The 21,734-nt window shown below is 34.4% G+C and overlaps 1 protein-coding gene across 1 annotated transcript; it reads right to left on the bottom strand.

The window, feature by feature from the left end:
- Positions 1 to 913: 913 nt before the first annotated feature.
- On the bottom strand, positions 914 to 17,883 carry LOC126692128 (uncharacterized). The gene is made up of 9 exons (XM_050387624.1): positions 17,766 to 17,883; positions 17,526 to 17,690; positions 13,249 to 13,559; positions 12,915 to 13,136; positions 12,739 to 12,831; positions 11,604 to 11,705; positions 10,972 to 11,512; positions 1,388 to 1,713; positions 914 to 1,339 (listed from the first exon to the last, which is right to left on the bottom strand). The coding sequence occupies exons 1-9, from the start codon at positions 17,881 to 17,883 to the stop codon at positions 914 to 916; spliced, it is 2,304 nt and encodes a 767-aa protein (XP_050243581.1).
- Positions 17,884 to 21,734: the final 3,851 nt, after the last annotated feature.

Here is a 21,734-nt window from a genome sequence, read left to right as displayed (position 1 = left end):
CGGAAGCCCGATTCACAATTTCTCTATTTAGATTAGGATTAGGATTTTTATGCTTGAAAACACACAGATTTCTATCTTTCCAAAGCAGCCAAAGACTAAATAAAAACACTTGATTCCAAGGAAGACCCGTATTATAGTGGAGTTTAGAAGTGGCATTAGTGATTAGCCATTCCTGAAGACTTAAAGAGAAAAGTTTAGAATTATTTACCTATCTTCCAAAATGATGCCACACATTCATGCTTAAAGGGCAGTAACGTAACAAGTGCAGAATAGATTCTACCTCACAGTGACACCGAGGGCAGCAGGCATCCATAGGCAATCCTCTAGCCACCAAACACTGATTAACCCCAAGACTTAGATGCATACTCTTCCATACGAACATTTGTATTCTAGGCAGCGTTTTCAACTTCCAAATCCATTGCCCATTAAAAGGAGCATCCCCTATAGCATCTGTAGCAAGGAAATAAGCACTTTTCAAATCAAAATCCCCTTTGGCCGAATGCTTCCAGGCTAGCCTATCTTCAATTTTGGTAGAAAAAGGAATTGAAGTGGCCATAATGTCTCTAAGAACCTCATCCGGGAAGAGCATTTGAATTGAAGACCAGTCCCATCTTCCTGCATAATCCACTACATCCTTAATCTTCAAGCTGGCTGCTTCTCTAGACAGAGGTCCTTGAATGGTACTCCTCAAAGGACCGTAGTTAGTCCAATTATCATTCCAAAAATCCAGGCTACTCTCAAAACCCGGAATCCATTTAATGCCTTTCTTAAAAGTTTCTTCTCCTCGCAGCATCCCCTTCCAAATTCTAGAGCTAGGAAGCTTGCTAACATTTCTTGAATTCAATCCCCGAGGGCAGCAATATTTCAATCTAAGGACCTTGGCCCAAGGTGCCTTATCCTCAGTATGAAACCTTCAGTTTAGCTTTGCTAAAAGCGTTGTATTTCTTCCTTTAGCTGTTTGAAGCCCCAAACCCCCTTCATCTTTAGGTCTAGTGACCTTCTTCCAGCCCACCCAGTGCATTTTTCCTTTGCTCTCAGTCGAACCCCACAAGAAATTTCTATTAACCCACTCAATATCCTCTAACACCTTGCTAGGCAGTAGATTACTTTGCATTATATATGCTGGAACAACTGAAGATGAAGCCTGAATCAAAACTACTCTCCCAGCCAAGGATAGGAGATTTGCTTTCCACCCCACAAGCTTACTCTTTACTCTATCTAGAACAAAACCAAAGTCCTGGTTGTTATTCCCTTGGTGTTTGATAGGGAAGCCTAAGTATTTCCCCAAGTACTCCGTTTGATGGAAGCCGAGAATATCACTGAAAGCCTCCCTATCATCCTAATCAATGTTCGGCGAAAAGTACACCTTGGACTTAGAATCACTCACAGTTTGCCCAGAGCATTTACAAAAGGTGTCAATCACCTCTCTGATGGCATTACAATTAACTGCATTAGCCTTGGCAAAGAGCACAAGATCATCAGCAAAATAGAGATGAGAGAATGAAGGGCCACTCTTAGACGCCTTGACCAGACACCACACTTTGGCCTCGCATTTCTCTTGGATGAGCTGGCTCAAATATTCCATACAAAGGATAAACGGATCACCTTGCCTTATTCCTCTCAAAGGCTTGACGGGTTTAAGGCTCCCTCCATTAAAGAGAAGAGACGTCGAAACAGAAGATATGCAACTAATGATGATATCAATGAGGTTATCTGGGAAATGGTTTAAATAATTTTAATTTACACCATTAAAGGCCAATAAATTTGATAAGGATTCTTTCTAGTTTTAATTAATTTGGAAAATGGTTTAAATAATTTTAATTTAAACCATTAAAGACCAATAAATTTGATAAGGATTCTTTCTTATTTTAATTAATTTGGAAAATGGTTTAAATAATTTTAATTTACACCATTAACGGCCAATAAATTTGATAAGGATTCTTCCTAGTTTTTACACTAACTTTGCCAAAAAAAAAAAAAAAAACCCAAACAAACAAACAAAGAAAAAAGTTTTTACACTAACTTGATTATGGATTTTGAAATATTTTTCCTTATGAAATAGATTTTATAACTGTTAGGTTCTAAAAGTTTAAAACAATTGGCAAACTGTGGCACAAACTTGTCTTAATATAGATTCCTAAGTCTATATGTTTGATTAGACAATGCTCAAGTTAATACAGGTCAAGATTCAAGAACATACAAGCTGTAGAAAGAAGAATTTGAAATCTGCCTAGTTCGACTGATTGAGAATTGCATCTGCAAAATTTTAAAGTTTTGGGCCATTAGCTTAAACTTGTCCATTTGAAGCCCAAAACGTGACCTGCTTGCTACAGTATTTAAAGGACATTATAAGGTAACCCTAGAGTGGTTGTTAGAGAGAGAAGGGCGCATCTTATATATCTAATTGTAGATCTAGGGTTTTTGTACCCAAATCTCTCTCAAATCTTCTACCGATGTTATTCTTTGAAGAAACTCAATATTCGGTGTTGTGCAAGTTGTTGTCATCACTAGTCATCAAAGGTGCTAGAGATTTAAACCTTCAAGGGTGGTCTTGGAGTCACAAACTGGAGAGTTTGTGTTGCTAAACCTTTGTGTGGGATCTCGAAATTTCAAACGTGGGAATTTGTGTTCAGCAAATTTAAGATAGAAGAGTCTGTGAATTTAGAGCTACACATGGTCGTATTAGTAAGTTTTACATGCGGTAGTTTTAGATTTAGGGTTTAAATTTATTGTAAACTTTCATTCTATCATAGTGAATTTGGTTGCCTTAAGGATTGATTAGGTTAAATCCTCCCTAGGTTTTTTACCTTAAAATTGTTGGTTTCATTAGTTTTCCTAAGTAATCGTATTGTTGTTTTATTTATTTTTCCGTTGTGCATGATATGATTTATTACTATCTAACTTAGATCTTAATAATAAACCTAGGTATCAACTTGGTTAATTAATTAGATTAAACAATCTGAGTATACAGGAGTCTAAACAAATAAACAATAACATCATCGCTTTTGAAAGAAAATTTTATGTTGAAATCGTCTTCTTAAGATTTTTTATTTTACATAATCTCTCTCTCGCTCTCTCTCTCTCTAAGAAATGATACAGAGGACTCGAGGTTTGCTAGTGTAAAGTTGTGATTTACAACTTTGTTTTATGTTGTCTTTATTCCATGATAAAAAGTGTTGTAATTGCTTTAATTTTTTTCCTTGTATTTTGTGAATTTTATTGTATTAGGTTTAGTATTAAGTTGGTGAAGAATCGAGCATGAAATGAAGAATCAGTGCAATTTCGCGACTAGGTCGCGTGAAGCTTGCGGGAAGGGTTCCTGTGAAAAGGGCACATGAGAAGCACATGTTGAAAGCTAAAGAGTTATGCCAGCCTGGAGGATTTCGCGAGTGTCTTGGGTGTAAGGCCTTCTCGCGAGATACCCGCGAAACTCTTTACTTGAAGGATTTTTTAAGTGTGACTTTCTTACCCTTCACCCATATTATATATATACCCTTATTATTCACAAAAGTATGAGAGACCATTTAGAGAGAAAAACCCTAAATAGGTTTTCTACAACGCACACACACACACACCTATTTTTTAGTGAGAGAGCTACTTATCCTTAGTGAGAAATCCTTGTAGTCTCTTCTCCTTCCCTCTCTCATTGTCATATCTTGAGAGGAGATTTGTACCTAAACACAACCCACACATTTTCAGAGTGTAGAGAGTGTTTTGGAGCTTGGGAAGTTTTGGAAATTTGCCAAAAGAAGTCGGTGAGGCTTGGTGGATGCAATCAGGCGTATTGCGAGATCCGAAAAACTAAAGAAGACATGACTCTGAAAAGTCTGTTGGTAGCTGGAGCTTATAGGACTCAAGTACATTGGGTAGACTAAGTTTGGAGAGTCTTTTGTTATTCGTGTACTCCAACTTTATTCTCTAGTGAATCGATTATTGCTTGGAGGGCGGCGAAGAGGTTTTTCATCGAGTTTTTCGATTTCCTCTTCGATAACACGTTTTGGTGTTATCTTGTGGTTGCATCTTTCTTCCCTTACTTTTGTACTTTATTTTTATTGTTTGTTGTTCATGTTTATGCATTAGAGTAGTTTTCGGTTTATTGCGCTTCATTTACTCTTGTTCCACACTTAGATTAGTTATAGTAAAAGCAATCTAACCGTAATTTTTTATTGAGGGTCTAAACAGCTCTTGTGTATTCACACAATTTCAAGCTTTCAGCGAGGGAGGAACTTGACCTAACCCACAAGTTTGGGTCGAGTAATCGGGTCTTGGGTCGGACTAATTGGCTTGTTTACAGGTATGTTTCATGTAAATTAAATCCCAAATTCAAAAATTGTAACAATTTTGAAGAATTGGAACATTAAAACCTAAATTGTAACAATTTTGAAGAATTGGAACATTAAAACTTTTGAATAGGGAAGAGCATAGATATAGAAAGTATTGAAGTATGCTTGAAGTCAAAAATATAAAGAAGCTGGATTTGGAAAAATAAAAAATAAAAAATTCTTAATTTACTGAATTGTTTCATGGTGTCTCTCCATGGAAAATGAATGCTCAAATTAAAAAAATGGTAACAATTTTGAAGAATTTAACATTAAAACTTTGAAGAGAAAAGAGAATAAAGAAAATATTAAAGTTGATTTGCAATTTTAAATGTTATTAATTGCTGCCTTTATTACCGGATCTTGATTGGGATAGTATCCACAAAAATAAGAGTAATGCTACATTTACAACATCTTCACAATAATTTTACAACAAATTCTATGTGGTAAACTGTTACTAATTTTAATTTGGCTCAATACTGACATTACTTTTTAACCCACCAATAACAACTTGTCACATAAGATTTGTTGTGAAAATATTATAGATGTAGTAGCATTACTTTAAAATTAATTTTTCCCCCCTTGTCAAATATAATCCTTAACAATTCGATTCGACTTGTATTTGTAGCAAATATCATCTCTCTCTCTCTCTCTCTCTCTCTCTCTCTCTTATCATTTCAAATTTTCTCTCACTTTATTATTCTCATCTCAATAACCTTAATTCTCACTTTATCTTTTATCAATCCATTTTTTTTCTTTGTTAGTAAAAAGAAGAAAAAAATAATTCGTAGAGCTGCCATTGAGAATAATCCTTAAAAGGAATTGTGGGGACACGTATTGGAGCCCAAGCCCAAAATGTAAAGGGGTATTGGTCCAATGAGCCCAGTACAATAAATTTGTAGAGAGTGAGTCAAAGAACTAAGCCTTAATGAGTTGGACAATAGCTAGAATGGATTTGAAAGATAATCAAGCAAAAGCAAGAAGAATTGATCCAAGTAAATTCACTCTCAGCACGGTCCGAGAAGGTAAGTTCTAATCTAAATCAGTTGAACAGGTTACAAATACAATTTTGATTGCTATAGTGCTTTCTATCTCCATTTTTCAATCCCTTTCCCTTTGGGGTCTTCACTCTCATTTATGCTATATCTTTTCTTTTCCCTTTACCCTACTACACATGGATAATTGATTGCTTATGCTGATCCTTGTCCCATCAGCCTCTTCTTGAAATCTTTGGGGGTGGTTGTAAGACTGAAAAAATACTGTCTAGAGATCAGTTCCTCATTAATGCGGCCAGAGAGTTAGTTGCAGAGCATTCAATATGGTGGTAGCAACTTTCTTTTAGATATTTCTGAGCTCCCATCCCTCTTATATGTTCATGATGCACGTCCCTATCACTGGAGCTTTCTGGAAGGTCACCTTAATTATTAGGATACACATTTGAGCTGTGCTTAGCTTATTTGAGGAGATATTCCTCCTCGGCCTACCTTCCCATTTGTACCCTACTCATGGGACTTTGGGCTTAAACCATTCACTACTATTTATTCGTCCTCAGATCACCCACGCTCTCGAAGGCCCAAGGCCCAAGGCCCAATATATGATTTGGGCTTTTAACCCTACAGGAATAATGGTACTCTAAAAGCATGATGTATAAAGAAATATTCAACAATCTCCTAAAAGCACGATACATAAAAAGATATTTGATAAACTTCTTTTTATTATTGTAGAATTTCAACTTATAGCATATTGTTCATTATCAACTACCTAAGACATCAATCAATCATGTTTTGCTAGTATTTATAGTAAAGTGATATTGTCTAGTGTTTTTTAAATAAAAAAAGTTAATTGATGTTCTATGGGAATTAGTTTAGGAAATATTTTTTTTATTAAACAATAAAATTTTGACAAATTTTTATATTTTCTATAAAAAAAAAAGTAATAAAAATTTTCTTAAAATTGTCAATCAACATATATTTAAGAGCACCCATTAACAAAACAAATTTTTTTATTTATTAATACTATTAATAACAGGACTAGCCTCTGAGGCTTTTCTATTTTTTGGATAAAATTTAATAATTTGTATCAATTATAATTTCGGATTATTACATTTTTCAATCACAAAAATACTTAAGGATGGGATGAAAAATTATGCGTTTTCAGGTGAAATAATTTTTCATCACACCCCTCGGTTTTTTTTTTTTTTTTTTGGTGATCAGAAATTGTAATAGTCCCAAATTTTAATTAATACAAATTATTAAATTTTATCCAAAAAATAGAAGAGCTTCTGAGCATGCGTGTGCGTGTGTGCTCAAAGGCTAGTCTCTTTTTAATTTAGATGGTAGTTCTAACTTTTTCAAAAATTCTTTAACAAAATTAATGAAATCAAAACTTAGGATATAGTTCTAATTTTTTTTTTTTTTTTAAATTCTCTAACAAAATTAATGAAATCAAAACTTAGGATATAAATCAGCACCATTGTACGCCAATGGTGAATTTTTTGTTTAATATTATAAGAGTATTTAGAAAGAAGGAAAAAAAATAAATTTAAAAAGACCTTCACCAGTTCGATATTTCACTTTTACTATCCACATTCCATGTTTCCTTATTTTTAAAAAGTTCAATTAAATCACATTCGGATATTCTTTAAAAAAAAGAAAAATCACATTAAGATATAGTTATATTTGAATCCAAATTAATTTAGCCACATTCACAAACTCTTTTGAATTTAGATTCAAACTTCTCATAATCATTCTGTCTTAAAGATGCTATAAATTTGAAGCACATTGAAATATTGGAAATACAATATTACATCCTAATTTATTTTTAAGAAATATTGCACATCTTTAATTCAATAAATAAAATAATGATATATAAATATGAATGATAGTATTGAACAAACTATAATAACTTAAAAACAAAATTAAAAATAAAATTAAGTTGCGATTAATCCAAACATTTTACCTTGTTCTTGATTTGCACATTATCGTGAATATCACCAAAAAAATAAAAATCATGAGCATCACATATGCTAGTTGGGCTCAAATCGCACCATACTTTCAAGGTAGCCAATCAATCCATTCATCTCATTATTTTTGGGATTTTCAAACCCTTGAAAAGAACCATTGCAGAACATTGTAAAAGATTGTGAGGAAAATTTAAAAACAATAAATGTGTATTGTTTTTTTCAAAGTAGAATATCATAATTTTTGTCATAATATTTTAAACATTCAATACATATGTATACACCATCTCCTACTATAGGAGGCGTGTTTTGAAGCCAAACTTTCTGTAATAGAGGACCCAAAACTCAAAAGTAGTAAAATTTGCTAAAGTTATATTTAGGATCTGTTTGGATACCGCTTATTACTGAAAACTGAAAATACTGTGGCAAAATAATTTTTAAATGTGTGAATAGTGCCGTGAGACCCAATTTTAATGAAAATTTTGCTAAATTCTGTACTTGTGGGTCCCGTGAACAGTGCACGGGATCCACTGTTTAAAATGCAAACGCACTGAATTCTGTTCTCAGCGCAATCCAAACTAACACTTGTTTCTCATTTACACGCTGCTACTACATTTCTCAATTCTCATTTCTAGATATTGTTGAATATCTTTCCACTTTCTTTTTCATTTTTGTTGATGGTGCAAGCTAAAGAGCCATCTTTCAACAAACTCATCTACTAATTATAAAACTAAAATCATCAAATTTGGTGAATACAAATTACTAATACCGCTATGAAACTAATAAAATAGTTAAAGAAGTGAAAAGAAAGAAAGATTTTTTTTTTTTTTTTAAATTACCAAAACTCATTAGGATTTTGGAGCCAAACATGGGAAAATCATCTTTATTTTAGTGGGAGGCAACATTTTTTTATGCATGGTAGCACCTTTTGTTTTTTTGCTAAGTGCTTTTATTTATTTATTTTAATGAATAGTATCGAAGAAAATGAGTAGAGAGTCACGTTGATGTATTATGCATTTGTGGATGAAATGATTTTTTCATCACACTCCTAAGGTTTTTTTTTTTGGTGTGTGCGCTTAAAAATATACTAATCTCAAATTTTAATGGATATGATTTTTAAGTACCACATATTTTACATCTAAATAAAAGTTTAAAGAAATTGGGTTATTCAATAGGAAGAGAACTAATCCCGTCTCATATATCATTTGTTTAAACCATTAAAGTGTTATTTTTTTAATTAAAAGAAAAAGGTAAATGAAGCTATAAGCCTATAAGCACTTTTTGTAATGTAAAGTGGGCAACCTGGGTCTTTTTTTTGACAGTTTTTTTCACTATAATAAAAACACAAAATCTTAAATATTTATTGGCCAATCGTTTTACCAATGTGACAATATATGCTGACCCTCTTTTTATTTTTGTGTTGGAGTGGGAGGAGAACAGGAGATTTGTAATGTGTTGCATTTCTATTCTCAGTTCTCACCCCCTCTTCTCTGTCTCTTATATTTTCGCTCATCCCTTCCAATATAAGAATTTACAGAGACATACGAAAATAGGAGAGAGAGAATAAAGAATGAGCTTTATTTAAGAGCTATAGTTATCATTCAAGTCAGCAGGAAACAAACTACAAACTTGCACTGTACTAAATTGTAGTGCAGTTGACTTCAACTTAACTTGAGGAACAACTCAAAATCATAAGTATAGGTGATGAGTCCAAGAGTATTCTATTGCAGAATAAGATTGCTCTATAGCACCAAAAATTATATAAGATTGCATTTGTTTGTCACTGCATGATAGTGCTCTTTCCTTAAGCGTTTCCTGTTGTTCATTGCTTTAATGAATGAATTTGAAAGACCAAAGGTCATTGCTATTTGAGAGAGGAACTGTGCTGCACACCAGTTTTAAGCATTTTTTTCAATTCATGATTCCTTATTAAATGAGTGCTAAAATCAGAGAACAAACTCTTTTGTTTTTTATTAAGAAAAAAAAAAAAAAAACTTTTTGTTTTTCTAGGATCCATTTATTGATTTCAAAATTAAAAATTCTCTATTACCTACTCTTATCGGTAATGTTAGATATCATTATCTAGATTGCATTCCAATGAGTACGCATATATCTGAAAGTTCACCTCCACATTCATGAACAACTTCTTATATATTCCACAAACAAATAAAATATTTGTGCAATACTGTAAAAGTAAAAAACCCTTCTATTTCAACCTCACATTTTCTTTCACATATTACTCTCTTTCAAATATATATTTATGTTTCTGGGATATGGTTAGACTTGCTTCAAGTTAATTAGAATATTGTTGCTTCCACTCAAACAGTGGTGTGAATACGATTAATAGTAGCACCAGCTCTAACATAACACGTCCTACAATCAGCTTACATGTTGAAGCTAGAATTAAGGAATAGTTTTTAGAGCATATGACTGAACAATAGCGATCCATTTTTGAGACTTTCAATAAATAAATGAATACAGCAACCCCTCCCCTCTCACCAAAAAAAAAAAAGACAAAAATCATTTGGATCAAAAGTTTTGCACCAATTATTATTATTATTTTTTGGCTCTGTTTGTTTGCAGAGAATCTAGCTAAAAAGAGATTCAAAAGAAAAATAGATTTAAAAAAAGAAGAAGACACTACAAAAAAAAGGACTTCTGGCCGCGTTTTTAAAACGCGGCCAGAAGCCCAAAAAAACGTGGCTATAGCCTATAGCCACGTTTTTTTAGGCCACGGTTTCTAATGTGGCCTAAAACCCGTGACTATAGGACTGATGGTCCTATGGCCGCACTTTTTAACCGCGGCCCAAGCCCGGGTCCTATAGCCCCGTTTAAAACGCGGCCTAAGACCGTACCCTTAGGCCGCGTTTTAAACGCGGCCTAAGGTTGAAAGGCTTAGGCCGCATTTAAAAAGTGCGGCCATACGTCCCATTGTAATGGCCTGTTACACTCATTTAAGCCGCGTTTTAACCGTGGCCTAAGGTTCAACCTTAGGCCGCGTTTTAAACGCAGCCCAAGGGTGAACCTTAGGCCACGTTTAAAACGCAGCCCAAGGTTCAACCTTAGGCCGCGTTTTAACCGTGGCCTAAGGTTCATGCTTAGGCCGCACTTAAAGCGCGGCCTAAGGTTGTGCGCTTAGGCCGCGTTTGAAACGCGGCCCAAGATTACAACGTTAGGCCGCGTTTTAAGTGCGGCCTAAGCCCCCCGAATTCTTAATATGAATTTGGTCTATAGCCACGTTTTTATGGTTTTAAAAACGTGGCTATAGTATTTTTTTTTTTTTCCTTTTTATTTTCTTTTTCTGGGCAGAGTTTTTTTACAAAACCTGTCAAACATACAAAAATTTCAACAAAATATCTCTAATAACAACCCAGAATTCCAACAAAATATCAAGTAAGAATTTTCTCAAGCATTAATTTTCTCTAAATAAATATCCAAACAACTATACATGAAGAGTCCACAAATAGTCCAAACAATATTACAATTATGTTTACAATATTTTCAATATCCACGAAGTTACAATATTCCGAATATACTAGAAATTATACATGAAGAGTCCATGACGAGTCCACGAAGATATTATACTATGATGTTGCGCTATATCCTGAAAATATTATATACGCAAAATTAGTAGCACATAATATTGCAATAAACACGCAAGTTTCATTAACTAAAACGCAAAGTTTGTATTACCTGAATATCCACTTAAACTGGGCATGTTCTTTTGGAAGAAGGCTACTATTTCATCCATTCTCTGCTTTGTATCGGCCATTTCCCGCTTTGTTTCGTCCAGCTGCTGCTGATGCCGTGTTTCTGATTCGCGCATTGCTTCGGCCATTTGCTGCTCATGCCGTGCATCTGACTCCCGCTTTGCTTCGGCCAGTGCTTCGGCTAGTTGCTGCTCATGCCGTGCATCTGACTCCTGCTTTGCTTCGGCCAGTGCTTCGGCTAGTTGCTGCTGATGCCTTTGCTCTGCGTCAGCAAGTTGGTCCCTCATCGAATTTTCCAATGCAGTCATTCGTTGGACCGTTTCAGTGGACGACGGCCCAGGCACACATGGAAGGTTGGACCCACTTCTTCCTGATGGGGTTGGTCCAAACCCGACCCCACGGACACGTCCAGAACGTTCTTTGCCCATCACTTGAGCGAACGCATCATCTTTTGCCCAGAGAATTCCATCGCGATGGTCTCCTACTAGCTTGCCCCCGTTGTTTAAAATGTCTTTCATTTTATCCTGTTTTCATATAAGAACCAAATAACATATTATTTGCTATAAACATTTCACGCACAAATTAGAAAATAAATAGGTTATGATATAGGCTTACAATCTTGTCTCGCACTACATTACTAATAGGAGTCCCATCTTTCGTGCAGTATGCTTTTATGAAAACATCTGCACGCTCCACTGCTTGGCCGTTTTCTTTTGCCTACATCATATTCAACAGTCTCATTACAATAGTGAAAAATTATGTCGGTATGAAGCGACAACCAAACATAGCAAATGGAATTTGGAACATAACATGCAATATAACCATAAAACAAATTCCGTAAACATGTAGTTTATTACGTTCAAAAAGACGAGTTGTTTTCTTCATGTGAATGTTTTGTATCAAGCGGTTTTTGGGTCCAACACTGTGTTTATAATATTAGATTTAATAAAATAGCCATTTTATAAGAGGTAACGTTTGAAAAAGTGTGGCCATAACTATATGCCACAACTATAGCCACGTTTCTTAAATGTGGTTATATCTGTTACCTATAGCCACGTTTAAAACGCGGCTATAACCCCCTAACTATTTTTTGAATTTGTCTATAGCCACGTTTAAAACGCGGCTATAACTCCCTAACTATTTTTTGAATTTGTCTATAGCCACGTTTTAAACGCGGCTATAACCCCCTAACTATTTTTTGAATTTGTCTATAGCCACGTTTTAAACGCAGCTACAACCCCCTAAATATTTTTACAATTACATCACAAGAAATGTCTATTAACAGTCATAAACATGCAAAAAAGCCAAGTATTCCTTACCCCAACACTGTGCATATGATCAGTAGACTAGTTTCTTCAAACTCTTCAGATTCATCACACATAATAATTTTAATTCAACCAAACAATATGTACGGAAACTCTTTTGTGATTTTTTAATATTGATTAATTCTAAACCAAGAAGTTTGTATTATTACAGTAATGAAATTGTGGATTGCTTAGTTTGGACCCTACGACAACGTTGGGCATTGCCACCATTACTGTCATCTCCATGCAAGCCCTTCCTCAATGCTAAACTCATGCCGACAAAATCTATTTTAATTTCCATGAATTCGAATCGACCATGTTCTTTCAACAACAAAATAAATAAATAAATACAACTAGAATTTATTGATACCACCAATATGTCACAAGTTCAATTAAAATAGTAGAGCATTAAAACTTGGCTGGTTGTTGTATAATGCATTTCTTACCATATTGTCAGCAGTTTGTGCAAAACTTATAGGCCCTGTCCTCGCTATATCCGTCTGAAACGAACGGCTTCTCTTGTTCGTTTCCACTAAGTCCTTTACACATTCCCGCCAACAAATTAAAACAAACAAATCAGTTAAAACACTGTACTCGGTATAGAGCAAGAAAATAGCGCAACCTTCGTTTTAGCATCAAACCAATAGTCAACTAGTGCGCGGTAGTCCTGCTCGTCAGCCCAAGATGGTTTACTTTGATAAACATCTTCTTTTAACGCATCTTTTGGGTAGCATTTTTTTTTTAACTTACTTCTTCGGTTTCTTCTCAACTCTCCTAACAAGTGCATTGCCCAGTTCATTTGATTAGCTGGGCTAATAATCTCTGGGTCAATGATCCATTTTTTCTGAAATGCAAAAATTGAGTTAGCATAGTGCAATAATTCACCCTACTGAAAATGCCATTTAGCACATACACGCCTATACATAACAATTAAAAGTATCTTAATTTGATACAACCTCTATCTCTACCCAAGCGTTTTCTTTGCATTTACGGTCGACATGCGTCCAAGTAGCAGGCATAAGTGGGCAATAGTTGCGGCAGATGCATAAGGTGCCCAACCACCTTTTGAATGTTTGCCCGCTTTCCCCAACCGGTTGCTTGCTCCCATTTAACCCACATACAAGTTTCTTGTTCGGTGGAAGAGCCCATATACGCTGCATTAGCGTTATTCCACGTTTTTTATTTATATTATTAGATATTGGGGATTCCCGAACTGAATCTTCTGCACGCCCATCATTGGATGGTGCGGTTTGTTGGACCAAATCGCCTGCATATAGTAAACCATTATTAGAGAGAATGAAATTTCAAAGTTCACAATTACAGAGAAGTCACTGTATATAGCTCAAGTGCTCAACTAAGATGATATATGTGATCTTTGTAAATGTGGAGATTTTGATACTTAAAGAAACTGATAATAACAAATAAGTCGATGTCTCTATCTAAAAGCTGTTTTTATCCCTTTCAAAAATAAAAAACTGTTTTTATCCAAAAAATATATGTAACTTGCATATAATTCAACCATAACACCATTACTGCCAGTGTCATGTACATGCACAGCCAAGTTGAATATCATTTCCAAAGCTCGTAAATCACATGAATATCATTATTACAGCTTGGGTAAAATAACCTCAAACAAGAACATAATACCCATCAAAAGAAATTAGAACTTTTACCTCAAATAAAGTGATGAAGATGCTTTGGGGTTCCTAAGTATTTTTCTGGTGATCTTGTCGAAAAAATGATGGTGAGGATTGATTGCTTTGGAGTGGAGGCCGGTGGGTGAGTGTGGAAGTGAGTGTGTGTGTGTGTGTGTGTTTAAGTAAAGATAAAAGAAAGAAAATGAAACACAGAAAAGAGACATCCAGCCAAAAGAGAGAAGAGAGGTGGGTGAAAATGAGTGATGGGGAGTGGTGTTAGGTGGGGGGCACGTGCGAACTAAAAATCTGACTTGACCCCCTCTTTTCTTTTTGTTTTTTCTCTGATGACAAGGACGTTACACATCCACAGTGAACAAAATATGAGATAAAAGTAACTGTGCTAAATGGAGATAGGAATAAAAATATCCTTTAGAGACCGAATTAGTTATTTTTAAAAGTGTTGAACTTAGTTGATATGAACCCAAACTCCAAAGAAGTTTAGTAAAATTTACTTAAGGACACTCATTACCATTTCCCTTCTTAGTATTACTTGATTTTGCATGAAATGTGTGCCACTATATTTATTGAGTCCAATTTTATTGGAGTTTGTGTTCCTTAGAAATTCATTTACTTTTCCGAGGAACAAGTCCAATTCCTTAGTATTACTTGCTTTTTATTAATTTCTTAAAGAAGTGCACATTTGAAATTGATTTGGTCCCTAATTATGTCAAGTGGTGGTACTTAATTGGATGATTTCCCTAAATCTCACTTCTTCTAGAACCCATCTAGGAGAAGATGTAACAAATTTTGTCCTTACCCCCAAGTTTGCACAGCCAATTTGGTTCCATGCACAACCAAAAATTTTCCATACCCTCAACAAATTGCACGCTGGCCAAATGCCAAAGAAAAAGCGATCTCCCATCCCACGCGACCTCACCATCTTTTACTAAAAAATAAGTAAGGCCTCCCATGCAAATCAAGTTTCCTCAATATTTTTCACACACGTCTCTACCCTCTCCACAGAGAAACACCCAAACTCCCAGACACACTACAAAAACTATCAAAACCCAGAAAATACACAAAAAAACCTTCTCACAAACAAAACCTGCAAGAATCCCTCAATCATATAGAAATCCAACCAAAAACCCAGCTCTAAACCCCTACAAACTTTATAGAGAAACACCCAAATTCCCAGCCAAGAACACCACCAAAAATACCCAAAAACAATGCCCTTGCAAACCCAAATAGAACCATAAATATCCCTGTTTTAACCCATAAAATCAACCCCAAAATCGACAATCTCAACCCCCACTGAAAATAACCCAGCAAATCCTCCAAAACTCTCACTACAAATATCCTAGAATAAGCCAAGAAAAATCCCACTGGAACTACAGCCAAAACCCCACTGTCAAACCCTTAACAATTCTCAGGAAGACCCAAAAATAGCCACTGTAAACCCAACACTGAAAACTCCATCAGATACCAAGAAAAATCCCTTCATACAAACCAACCAGAAAACCCATTTGAAAACAGCATCAACAGAGCATAAAAAAAAAAAAAAATGAAAGATAAATGGAGCAGAAGCATAAGCTAAATACCAAGACATGAAAGCAGAATACAAAGACAACTATATAAGAAATTCAAAAGCAGAATACAGAAAATTTTCTTGAATTTTAAGGTCAACAAATTTTCTACTTTCTTGTTGGGCTTTTTGCATTTAATGTTTAAAAATGCTAAGATATTGTCTAGATAATCATATTTAAGCTCATTTTATCTGTTGAATTTAAAAAGTTTGGGATCAGGAGTTCAAAATTTTATTTCAAAGGGTCAAAAAAATATTTTAAAAATATTATACATAATTCTTTTTTATTTTATTTAGCTCTTATACTTTTTTTCTTTTTCTTTTTTGGCCAGCTCAGATGGTTTATTTAAAGTTTTCAACCCCCTAATCTTCACTTGGTGCCGCCCCTGTGACCACCCCGTGACTTTACCATTACATAAGGTAATGTCCCCCCAACATTAATTGTGTTCTTTTGTTTAGATCTAAATATATCCATCATAAAATTAAAAACTGATTTCTACACTGTGCAAACTGCACATTTTTACAAGGGAAAAGTGTGTTTTTTTTTTTTTTTTCTTAGAAACAGAAGGGAAAAGTTAATTAAAATGCAGTAAGAGCAGTAGTTTAAAATATATTTTCAGAAATTTTTAATGATAAAATGAAAAATAAAATTAAGAGTTTTCTCAAGCATAGTGAGGGAAGAGGGAGACTTGTATTTGTATTTGGAGTTAATGAAACAAGAATTGTGTTAGGAACTCTAAAATTTGCTACAGCACATTAACTCATTTACATATGCTTATAGGTTTTATTAGCTTGTTGACAAATATTATAATGAACAGAACAGGCGAATAGTTTTTTAAGCGTATGACTTAGACTTCTGATGTGCACTCTGCACAAATATTGCAGTTTAATTTTTGATAATCAGCACAAGTCTTACTGCCTCCAATGTACAGTTGTTTGTAATAATTAATGAATTTCTATTATATATATATATATATATATATATATATATTTATAGTTTACCCTATATCTTCTTCTTGTGGAGATGTACAACTGAGCTAAGCTATCTTAGTTGTCTGCTTCTTTGCTTTGAGTCTCCTCACTTAAAAATGAAAGGTTCAATTGTCTTCATTTTCATGGGAGAGTATTGGCAGGTGTTTAAGGCTATAAGGTAGGTTCTCTTCTCATGCCAATATTACTTTGTGGTTGCTGCCAGAAACTATGCTTTAGGTTGTTTGGAATACTAATGTTATAATCCAAGAATTGAATAGTTGGGTCATGAAATCCCAACTACATTTGTTAATGTGGAACTTAAAAATAGTAGTTCCACCATAGATGTCTTTAATCTGTATTTGAACACTTAATGAATTAAATTTGACAGTGATCCTTTGTTAGGCAATAGAACTCATGGTTGTTGATGCTCTGTTAAAAGCAATTGATTTTCTTCAAATTGCATCACCAATTCATCAACCAGCAGAATTTTGGACGGTTTGAACTTTACACATTATCATCAAACTTCTAGGTTTTACTTTACAGCACTGACATAGTTTCTCTGAAAGTGCAGTTAGATGACTCAATCTTAAAAATCATTGAAATTTCTAATGCACAAGAGCGCAAGGAAGCATAAGACATCATTTAACGCATTCGAAGAAGGGAGCTATATCATGTATCTTATTACAATTGCAAGATTGGGAAGAGGTAGTAATGTTTGAAATTCTTCATGTCTCAAAATCTTTAACTTCTCCTATTGAATTTTTTTATATTACCATCTAAAAAAAGGAACTTTAGTGAACCAAAAGAGATAAAAAATTGTTAATCTTATTTATACATTTTAAATTTTTGGATCATTGTGTGAATTTTAATTCATTCAATTAGTAAATTTCATTTTACTTGAATAATTAAAGTATGTATCAAGTCAAACCTACTTCAAAATTGAAACCATATAAACATAAGGTTAAAGATATAGGTGTTTAGTCATTAACAGCAAACATAAAAGTGTTACCCAAAGAATAATTTGCACTGTACGAATAACTACCTGCAGAAGGCGGCTGTGTCTCATCATCATCATAATCATCTCCTTCCTCCCATCTTGCGTGCTCAGCATCATAGGCGGCCCTTAACTCCTCCTGCATGATGTCTCGTGAGCGTGATGAACCTTGGCCAACTTGCACAATTGTCAATGGATGGTCCCTCTCCTTTCCTGCAGCAAACGACCGAAAAATTAGTTACAACAGTAATAAATATCAAACGTTATATTTCAAGATATGTAAACTACCTGTGGGTTGTGACCCAGCATCACTAGTATGGGCGGCTTGCAGCTCCTCCCCTCTCTGTCGTGAACTCGAGGGTCCTTCGCCAACTTCTACAACTGGCAATCGGCGTTTCTTACCCATTCCTGCGTCTAACAACTTTACAAAACAAAAAAAATGTTAACTATAGACAACAATCAATTGCATAAAATGTAAGTTAAACATTTTTGGGTTCTGACACCCTTTACAATAATTCAACCATATACACGTTTCGTGCACCAAGATAGCCAGAAGAAAACTTTATATTAAATGTCGCAATTTTTGTTAGAATTGAGCTGGGTTAGGACCTATGGTAATTAAGATCATGAAGGTAAGATATTAAAGATGATTTTAAAACCCCCATAAATGAACCAATAAAAAGCTAGACTTTGGTATATTTACAATCTGCTACAACTCATGTAAATAAATCCAATAAGAAAAAGAAAAAGAAAAATTTTAATTTGCTTTTGACGTCTATGTTTTTAATGACACCTTTTTTGTGTTGGTGGGTTTAGACAGTTAGCTTGTACTGCATGTTATAAGCAACTGAGGTACAAAAAATCAAGTGTTTTGACATATGATAAATGGGTTTTCAATTTTAATGATGTTTGGGAAGAAAGAAAGGTTTCTCTCTTCTTCTCTAGTCTCCACCCACTGTGGTTCCATCTTTTTTGTGTAGGGTCTGTCTGTGTTCTGTCTGTATGTATGCAGCTTATGTCTTTGGTTAGAATGTCCCTTTCTATAGGGGTTTCAACTTTCAAAAATATCTAATAATAAGATATTCAGGACTCGTTCAGCTATAGGATGAGTACTATCCACCATCAGACTTGGAGAAAGGGTGGAATGTTTCATGCAACATAATTGGGGTAATGACTTAATGAAGGACACAATAAAATGGGCCCATAAATATCAAAGAACAAGTTAAGGATGGTGATGTAATCAGCTTACCTCATGCCATTATTACATTAAAATTATATAAGCTTTTCTTCTCAAACTCCAATAAAAAAAATTTATATAAGCTTTTCTCATATGGTCCTAGCTAGCAGTGAGTACTGGTGTCCCTAGATATAGCTAATTACTTAATGAACGGGTGAGGTTTTGGTTGTTGATTTTTCTTTATTACGGTTTTCAATTGGTAAACTGAAAAAAATAAAAAATAAAAAAAATCCTCCATTTATAGCAAAATTGTGAACAGTAGGCCACAAATGGAAAAGGCACTCTAATCAAAAGCATTCATATTAAACTAACCCATACCGAAAGTCTGACCACTATGATCCTATAAATGTCTAATACTGGCATGTTGTTTATTGAGAGTACTGTAATTGTTCAGAAATTGTTTTTACAATAATATGGAGGAGTGAGATCATGTTTTAGTACATACCCAATTTGAATTAAGGCTATATGACCTAACCTGGCAAGACATGCCTATTTCACTTTCCTGTAATCAGATTCATAGATAATTCGTGACAGAAAAATTTAAGCTTGATCAGCCGAACTTTAAGAACTTACACATGTATACTTGGCTCGGTTCAAATTGATTTATATCTCTCAGTTTTAAGTTCAATTAAAATTGTCAAGAGTCTCATAACTCAATTAGTGTTTTCAAATAAGACATTTAAGATTCAAATCTCTTTCCTAATCAATCTAATTATCCAAAGAAAAAAAAGATAAAGTTTGGATTGGCATATTATAAAGTTGGTTAGGAAAAACAAAAAACATTTACAAAAACAAGCCATGATTATTTTCTAATATCAGACTTGGTAAAGAGAGAGAAATGATAGGGCATTCCAAAGATGCCGAAGAGATAGGGTGTTTCACGAGTGCCATATGTACTATCGAGTCCTTAATGAGGCTATTATTATAAAAAATTTGTAATTTAACTTACATCTCTTGATATTTCTAACAAATACGTACATAATTCAAATCTCTTTTTAGCTATCAAATTATCAAAAAGAAAAAAGAGTCTAGAGACATGACGTTTCTATTAATATCACCACAACTTTAAAGTGATGAATTAATGTAAAAATAACTGTTTAACATTTACCTTCAATCATCATAATAGTGCACGGTAGACTTGTATAAAAATTACTTTAAAAGATGAGGTTATGTTCTTAAATTTTTATTTTTTACAATGTCCCCACCAAATGATATACACATTAAACATGAGTCCTCAAAAATAAATGGGTATAAATATGAGCTTAAGAGCTTATTTTCAGTCCTAGCCATATCAATATTTGGGTAAAATAACTTATTTTAATATCTAACAATATATAAACTACCCTATCCAAGTTTAAGAGCTTCTCTTTGCCAAACACTACACTCACAACGAAAAGAAACCCTAACACCACACGATCATATATCCAAGTTCATAAGAAATGAATTTCAAATCCAATAGCGAAGAGGGGAAGGAATTGGATACATCATAAGTAAAAATTAAAGGAATTAACAATATGAAGAGGAATTAACAAATTCAACAAATATTACACAAAGCCATTCCAACTAATTCATGAATGAATACGTTTTCATTAACAACTGTAACATCCAAACACATAATACACTACTAAATTATTACACTACTCATCCTCGGTGTACTCATCCTTGTTGTCGTCTTCATTGTCAGACTCATCGTCAATAAACTCATCTTCATTGTTTACTCCATGAAGATCTCTTTCAGCAATAATGGAGGCATCAATTGTCATTCCCTCTAGATCATCCCGAGCCCAACGAAGGTTGTCACTCACAACCTCATTACTACTTATATTGTAGGGAACATTTTCAGAAAAACTATATATGTCATCCTCCTCACGTTGGGGACCAACACCAGCATCAAACACGTCCCTAGCTTTAGTTTTGACAACAGCATACCAATCCTTGTGCCTTTTATCTTCCACATAAAAAACCTGTGTAGCTTGAGATGCCAAGACGTATGGTTCATCCACCATTTTATCCCCACCATGTATGAAGTGTGTAAAGTTTACCATAGGAAACCCAAATTCATCAGTCCTATATCCTCTCCTATGTTGGTCATGAACCCATTTACACTTGAATAACACATGTTTGATATTGTCAGAATAATTCAACTCAATTATATCACTTAAAATACCATAGTAAGTATTGCCCCCATCAGTAGCCACACTAACTCCACTATTCTGCGTTTTCCTATTTGCCTCATCATTTACACTCCTAAATTTTAAGCCATTTATTACATAATGCTTGAACCGCTTTACATAAATATACGGCCATTTGGACAATGCAACAAGGGTATCACTAACTCCCTCCCTTTCCTTCTCAGCACCAGTGAGGGACATCACCTAACATCAGTTGGCCAAAATAAAATAATTCATATCAGTACAGTTAATCATGGTTGAGACAGTGTTACAAGTTTAATAAGTTGAAAATGTCATACGTACGTGACCCCCAAACCAAGTACAAAACTTCTCCATGTGATGCTTATATATAATGGCATCGGAAACGTTACGATTGTGGCCTTTTCGAAGTTCATCCTCTATCAATCTTTTGTGCATCCTGTGCAGGCAATTGTATTAGGGTTAATAGACCTAATTTCACATTGGATTGACGTGCAATTATATTTGTATATGTAATACTTACTCACGAAAGCGGTTGATGTTTTCAGAATTGAATAAAACGTAGCGATGGGCTTGGGTCCACTCTTTATTGTCTAGTGTCATGATCGAAACCACCCCCGTTGACTCCTCAATCATCCTGGTGGGTCGATTGAATATAGTTTCCACTCCTTCCATATACCGTGAACAGAATGTTAAGCACTCCTCTACTATGTATCCTTCAGCAATAGACCCTTCCGGAGCAGCTCTATTTCGTACGTAAGACTTAAGACGTGAGAGGTACCTATAAAGGAATGATAAGATTAATGATTGGAAATGGTAATTCGAACACGCATATGAAACTGGAAGTTGATCAATAATTTTACACACATC

The sequence above is a fragment of the Quercus robur genome, chromosome 1, assembly GCF_932294415.1.
Source record: "Quercus robur chromosome 1, dhQueRobu3.1, whole genome shotgun sequence".
NCBI lineage: Eukaryota > Viridiplantae > Streptophyta > Magnoliopsida > Fagales > Fagaceae > Quercus > Quercus robur.
This window is presented reverse-complemented; position numbering and strand designations above follow the sequence as displayed.

Bases quoted from the DNA above. Each gene is read 5' to 3' on its own strand.
- LOC126692128 (XM_050387624.1), bottom strand. From the start codon at position 17,883: ATGGGTAAGAAACGCCGATTGCCAGTTGTAGAAGTTGGCGAAGGACCC. The intron at 17,691-17,765 runs GTAGTTTACATA...CGTTTGCTGCAG, and splicing joins TGCTGGGTCACAACCCACAG to GAAAGGAGAGGGACCATCCA. The intron at 12,832-12,914 runs GTTGCGCTATTT...GAATGTGTAAAG, and splicing joins GGTTTGATGCTAAAACGAAG to GACTTAGTGGAAACGAACAA.